At 40.9% G+C, this 6,854-nt stretch overlaps 1 protein-coding gene across 2 annotated transcripts; it reads right to left on the bottom strand.

Moving 5' to 3' along the window:
• Positions 1–204: 204 nt before the first annotated feature.
• On the bottom strand, positions 205–6,644 carry LOC112893164 (casein kinase 1-like protein 2). 2 transcript variants are annotated; one of them, XM_025960345.1, is made up of 16 exons: positions 6,324–6,644; positions 6,188–6,228; positions 5,457–5,526; positions 5,220–5,368; positions 5,029–5,124; positions 4,837–4,907; positions 4,564–4,625; positions 4,394–4,457; positions 4,215–4,299; positions 3,995–4,121; positions 3,811–3,890; positions 3,666–3,726; positions 2,888–3,027; positions 704–1,027; positions 512–622; positions 205–431 (listed from the first exon to the last, which is right to left on the bottom strand). In XM_025960345.1, the coding sequence occupies exons 1-14, from the start codon at positions 6,397–6,399 to the stop codon at positions 944–946; spliced, it is 1,206 nt and encodes a 401-aa protein (XP_025816130.1). In that variant the 5' UTR covers positions 6,400–6,644; the 3' UTR covers positions 205–431; positions 512–622; positions 704–943. The 2 variants fall into 2 exon arrangements, with proteins under 2 accessions (XP_025816130.1, XP_025816129.1); XM_025960344.1 differs by lacking the exons at positions 205–431; positions 512–622; positions 704–1,027 and adding an exon at positions 1,993–2,782.
• Between the last annotated feature and the right edge of the window lie 210 nt (positions 6,645–6,854).

Here is a 6,854-nt window from a genome sequence, read left to right on the forward strand (position 1 = left end):
CTCGAAGACCGACAAAAAGATGTAGTTAGTTTCGTCGGCTTCCGTAGCCGACCAAAATACTGGATACGCTCCAGTATTTTTATCGGCCACCTGACCGATGAAAATATTGGGCGCCTGCTAAAAAACAGCTGCTGCATAATAGTTTTCCATAGTTTTCTAGAATTACAAATAGCAGTTAATTAATATAAAAATAGTCACCCATAAGCACAATCATGAAATACATCATCACATAATCATGAAATACATCCAATACGTGCAATCATGAAATCCATAGTCTAAATGACATATATGTCAACCAAACGCAAAAGTACAAATCAATGAGTGGTAATATTATGTCCGCTGCTACTGTCACCTCCAGAAATGTTATGCGCTATCGATGGTGGCGTGGACGGGCCGCTAGAAACTCCTCGATGATGACTGCTCGTCAAACCCTGATTATAGACAAAGTTAAATGTATATAGTCCTTATATATAAAAAAGTTTAAGTATTGCTAGTTATACGAAAGAATTACCACTTGTGGAGATGGTAGATACATGTATGGTACAAAAGTCGGCGGTGGTGGAGGAGGCGAAGGAAGAGGTGGCAAATTAAATTGTGATCCAAGGGTAGCCGCTAACATTTCCTAAAAATTGATAATAGATCAAGTATCTTATAGCATTGAAAAGTGCACAACGACTTGAAAAATATCAAACTTGCATAGTACCTAAAGTTGTCGTTGCTGAGCGAAAAAACTTTGCATGTACTCGTATTGTTGCCTTGCCCACTCCTCTTGCCTCTGCATCGCCTCTCTATGCTGCCTTATCTCTTCCTGCAGTCGACTTTCCCTTTCGTAGCCCCGAGAACTCCGAGAGGACTTAGAAGACCTTGCCTCACTCAAAGCACCACTTGTATTGATAACGCTATTCAACATGCTGAACCTGCCATGCTTCTTCCCTTCCCCCGCTTAAGTATAAGGCACGGGCATCCACATCACTCCTCCAATGGTACTCCTCCCATGACGTGCCGCCATTTCATCACCATATCTCACCTACCATTAAAGCAAGCAATATTAAGATAATATTTGAATCATCGCTCAATTGAAATTAAATTATTTTACTAGTTTGCTTTAGTTTAGTTTCGTCGGCCCTAACTAGGCCGACGAAAATAGTACTTTAGTTTCGTCGGCCATAGTTAAGCTGATGAAAATAAGTGCAACGAAAATAGCACTTTAGTTTCGTCGGCCATAGTTAAGCTGATGAAAATAAGTGCATTTCATCAGCTTTAGTAAGCCGACGAACTGATTCAATTGTTTTCATCGACTTGCCGTGGACCGACGAGAAATTGAGCTGTTTTCGGGTAGTGGTTGGCTTTCATAAACAGAATTTGAAATCATTGAAATGCACATTTGTAAGCAACATGAAATCTTATGTATATCATTGTTGCAAGACATGTACATAGGGCTTATTCGGTTGTTTAGCTTCATAGTTTATACTTAGATAAAATGTGATTTGCCACGAAAAGCCAGGAATTAAGTGATGACCTTCTGCACCAAGGTTCAGCAAAAAAAAATGTTATCTATACATGGTGGCCGTAGGGTAAAGTCGCTTCAAATGTGATGAAGTTTGAGAAAACAAATAGACAAATGTGTACAATTCACGGACAATGTATTGAATGTGCTGCTATTCCCTCCACTTCTTCATACAGTGCATGTTTCAGCTTTTAGAGAAGTCAAACTTTGTAAATTTCAACTAACAGCTTGTCAGATTACATGGGTGTGCAACATATAAATGTTATATCAATAGATTCATGTCACAGATCTTTAAATATGATATCGATTTTATAGCTACTGCTAAGAACTATTGACGGTCAAGTACACTAACTTAAGATTTTTTCCAAATCCTAATATGCCCTATAAAACAAAATGAAGGGACTGCAGAACAAATACTAAGCATGCTAGCTCTAGGAATTGAACCAAGCACGCCCATACGTTATCTTTAGCTCACTGAAACAAGATGAAGGGTTTAACACTTTCACTTGAGATTGCATCCTCTTCTTCCACGTTTTTTGAGATACCAGAAGTCCACAACCTACACGCACAAGCGCCCCCCAAATACTAACCACTTTGGTTACTTACAATTTGCAAACCTTCACAAACAGGCATTGCATTCAGAAACCAGCAGCCAGAGCACGAGCCAGTTGACAGCTCGAGACGGGATATTATGTGAAACCAGAATCTTAAAGCACAATAAGAACACATTGGAACCTGTACAGACCTAAAACACCGTCATGATGCCTTTTAAGGCAAAAGCTGCTCAAGAGCATAGGTAGCCCTTTATTTTGCCAACCATCCTGCAGTGCTTTGGATCAGCAGGCTGCCTTGCAGCTCCAGCATGTAGCTTTTTGATCACAGGGGATGAGACTGAGGGTAGCTCTGAAAGTACATCCTTGCACTTCATCTGGTCTTCAAGCGATCATATAGATACATGTCCACCGGATCTAGAAGATACTAGTAGTGGATCCTATCATTGGCATCAAAATTTAGACCTTGGATGCCCCTTAAAGTGGACTCATAGTTCTTGGTGTTGGACATGAGCCTGCCAGAGGATGAATGCCTAAGCCTGGGGTCCGTGTACTCCAGCATCTGCGAGGTCCTACGTGGGGGGGCATTTCTTTGGAAAGTCCCTGGGCTTGCATCTGGTGTACGATTGTGTATTTCAGCGTCACTGGTCGGAACTCGGCTACTAGAAACAGCAGGACGCCTCAAGGATCCGCTTGACCGACCCAAAAAAGTCGAACTGGGGAACTATAAGTCATTTGAGGGGTCAGAAATTACATAGAAAAATCAAAGGCACCTAAAGCGGTTGCCACGTGAGCAATACATGATAACAAAAAATAATTAAAAACTCACCACAGCATCTTTTGACGAGGACTGTTCTTGTCTAACTGGAGATTTCTGTTTTGAGAAGCTGACTGCATTTATTCCTGCAGGTGGAACCTGACGTCTCAAAGGATCATCGGACCACCCACTTCTCCTTCCCTCTTCAGTGCCTAAATTAATTCAGGAGAAAGTTAGCCTTTACATAGTCAACCAACATGTTTTTTAAAGTTAGCCCCAAGCAGACATAGTCAACCAACATTTTTTTTGTCCAACACGCAGGAGAGCTGCATGTCATTCCATTAAAGAAGAGAATTAAGTTACAACTGTTTTGTTTAAAAAAAGTTACTACCGCAACAACACTTCATTTAAATAACGCAAATTAAGAGATACATAATAGTTAAATGGTAAAACAACAGAAGAATGCTTTTGAAAATCCATCTGAGTCAAGATACCTGGCATGGAATTGATAGTTCTTTTTTTTTTACAAAAGTAGGTTATGCAATTACCATATAGAACAAATATTGGTGTACTTCTAATTTGTGTTAACACATTTCCACTTGTGCAGGTATTGTTTTTTTTTGGAGCAATTTGTGAAGGTATTGTTATCATATAGAAAAAAAATATTTGATGTATTCATAATCAAGGAGAGAGAACCAGAAAAACGTTGATTGCTCGTTTTGTTTATCACCCAGTTGGTGATGCAGCTCATTTTGCATGATATATCCAATCCTAAGTGCTCATAAATTACACTCGCATACAGTTAGTGATGATAAGAGTAGTGGAATAATCAATCACAACACAGGCACACCTGACAGTCTGTTAGTATTTGCCATAGGAGCCATCCCAGAGCTTTGACCTGCTGCTGCAGCCTATAACAAGAGATCAAGTTCATAATGATATTTGTATGTGGTTGTAGACAAGTGCAGCAAGAGAGCACTATGGATTGTACAAACCATAGCACGAGGTGGGACGGCCATTTGTGACTGCTGGTACTTAATAATGGTCCAGTCGAAAACATAATCAAACTGAAACCCTACAGGTAGAAGAAATTTCCTCTTAGAAGGGTCTCCAATGGAGCATATCCTCAAACAGCATACTGGAAAACAGTAGCTATCAAGCTATAAACAGATAACCAACCCTCTCGAATAAAAAGGTCTCTGAACAATCTCTTCAGGAATTGATAGTCAGGCGTATCGTCAAAACGTAACGAGCGGCAGTAATGGAAGTAGGATGCAAATTCAGTAGGGTATCCACGACAGAGAGCCTGCAATTAAGAAAAAACATAATAATCACTAATTCCTCAATAATCACTAATTCCTCAATAAACATGATTCAGTTTCCAGCAAAGAAAAAGCACATCAACTGAAGTGGCAATCTTCTTTTCACTAATTTTGTCGTACTTCTGTTTCTTGGTCCCAGCTTTTAGACCCTGCCATGGAAGACTGGCACAATAAGGGCAATTGTTAGCACACAACAGGTTACAGGAGGTGGTGGGAATAGAATAACAACACAAAAGGAAGCACCCATAAGACTAACCTTCCTTTTAAGAAGTACATGAGTACATATCCAAGAGATTCCAAGTCATCCCTCCTGCTTTGTTCTATTGGAAAAGCAGAAAAAATAAAGTTCCTACTTTGTGAATATATATAGGCATAACAGAGTATAAACAAAATAAATCCAATGCTTAACTTGAAATGTTAACTTACCAATTCCAAGATGCGTGTTTACACTTGCATAACGTGCCGTCCCAGTCAAATTTTTGTGCTCTCTGCACGTCAGAAGAAAAATCATACCTCTTATTAGGCAGGGCAAATAGTATGCCTAATCAAGTCTTCGTAATTCTATCTAACCATCCATTGACAAGATATAATATACAAATGTCAGGAAGTACAACACCAATATCATGATGCAGATGAAAAAGAAAGAAAGGTTTAACTGTCACCCTCAGAGTCACAGATTGAAGAACTGCGACATATTACCTGTATGGAATGTGCTGGTGGGTTGCACTGTCCCTGTATTTCTTCGCCAGTCCAAAATCAATTATGTATACCTGCAGGAGAACAGAGAGAATGTGAAAACCCCAACTACCTAAGGGAAGACCAAGACCCTCGAACCTATAAGCACATAAACCACGTCTGCAGAAGTGAATGCCTCGATGCTAAAGGACTTGCCTGATTTGTTCTCTTTCCAAGGCCCATGAGAAAATTGTCTGGCTTAATATCTCGGTGCAAGAAGGACTTCATATGAACATACTCAACCCGGTTGATCTACAAAAAATTAAAGTTAAAAACACTGATATATATTTAACCGGCTAGCATCATATTGAATAACAGTGGAGGTTATGCTTGCATATATAACATACCATTTGATCGGCAAGCATCAAAACAGTCTTCAAGGACAATTTCCGGTTGCAAAAGCTGAAAAGGTCTTCAAGGCTTGGCCCCAAGAGGTCCATAACAAGAACATTGTAGTCACCCTCAACACCAAACCACTTGACGTTTGGAATTCCAGCTGCAAGAGAAAACAGAATGTAAGTTATAACCTAAACAAAATAAATAAATAAATGTAGGACAACCGACTAGAAAGGAACATGTATTACTTCCGCCCTGCAGTATCCTATACAGCTTTGACTCGTACAGCAACTGAGGATGTTTTGTCTTCACACTTTCCTGGACAAAACACAAAGAGGAAGGTCTTGTCAGTACATATAGTCCAAACCCTGAAGTTGTTTAAAGTGATAATGAGAAGTAGACTGAACGATACATTATACTTATTCCTACACAAGTAATCATTTTGCAAAGTATAACATAGTGAAATGGGTTCCATTTATAGAACAGAAAAAAACAAGTTAATCATTTTCAAATACAAGCCGATATGCTGTTTCTACTTTTTTTTTTAATAAAAAGAAGTGGACTATATCAATATGCTTATGAGAATGAGATTTGCCAAAAGGGCTGGGATGCACCTTCTTTCACACGAAATCAATCTATGAAGTTTAACTCTATGGAACTAACATGAATACAGTTCACTAACTACTCCATGGTTGCTATGAACACGAGCTATAGGCATCATTAGATTCACAAACATACATATGAAACGGCGGATAAGCTTTTGCTATCAATGCCCTGATATTATATAATTCAACAAGTTAAAAACTCCCCACCAAGTTTAGTAGATTTTTCCGAGACAAAATATACAATCACTTCAGTACCCTACATCGAAACTGCGCACATCAAAACAAAGTATCTTCACTGACCAATGTGTATAAGTGAACAGAACGAAGGAGCTCAGGGAACATCGAAATAGATTAATCGCTTCGCGTGAACTCACCAGCTTAATCGCGACCTCCTCGTTCGTCTGCACGTGAGTACCTGCAACAGCAGCGCCAAACAAACAAACCAATCATCAGAACCACGGGAGAGAAAAAAAGGCGAGAGCTTTCGCGGGGGGAGCCGGCGGCACTAACCGAGGAAGATCTCCCCGAAGGAGCCGCTCCCGAGCTTGCGCCCGAGGCGGAACTTGTTGGCCACGCGCGGCTCCATCAGCGCGTGCCCACCCGCCGGAAGACCGCTGCCGCCCCTAGGCCCCGCGGGGCGGGGGCATCCGGAGACGGGGGGAATCGGAGCAGTGCCGGGGGTAGGGGATTGGGAACTGCTAGGGTTTGGGAGGAGGATCGGAGTGCGGCGGAATCAGGGATTTTTTTTCTTTTGCAAAGGCGGTGGTGTTTTGTTTCCCTTTCCGCGAGCGAGCAGGAGCGGAGCCGGCAGCGCAGGCACCTACAGATGGCGATCGGTACCCAATACCCGAAACCCGGCAGGATACGGCCTAATATTTATACGGATAGATTTCTTAACGGGCGATAATCTGTACCCAGCGAGTACGCAGACACGGGTATAGGATCGTAGCACCAACCCACAGGTTTTTTAAACCTGACATAATATAAAGAATGCAGATCATATACTCATTTTATTATGGCTTAATAACTTTATTTTGGAAC

The sequence above is a fragment of the Panicum hallii genome, chromosome 5 (genome assembly GCF_002211085.1).
Source record: "Panicum hallii strain FIL2 chromosome 5, PHallii_v3.1, whole genome shotgun sequence".
In the NCBI taxonomy this organism is placed as follows: domain Eukaryota; kingdom Viridiplantae; phylum Streptophyta; class Magnoliopsida; order Poales; family Poaceae; genus Panicum; species Panicum hallii.

Excerpts from the sequence above, each read along its gene's own strand:
- LOC112893164 (XM_025960344.1), bottom strand. The coding sequence starts at position 6,399 with ATGGAGCCGCGCGTGGCCAACAAGTTCCGCCTCGGGCGCAAGCTCGGG. Across the intron at positions 4,908-5,028 it reads TTGGAAAGAGAACAAATCAG|GTATACATAATTGATTTTGG; the intron begins GCAAGTCCTTTA and ends GTTCTCCTGCAG. Across the intron at positions 4,122-4,214 it reads AGATTGCCACTTCAGTTGAT|GCTCTCTGTCGTGGATACCC; the intron begins GTGCTTTTTCTT and ends TCTTAATTGCAG.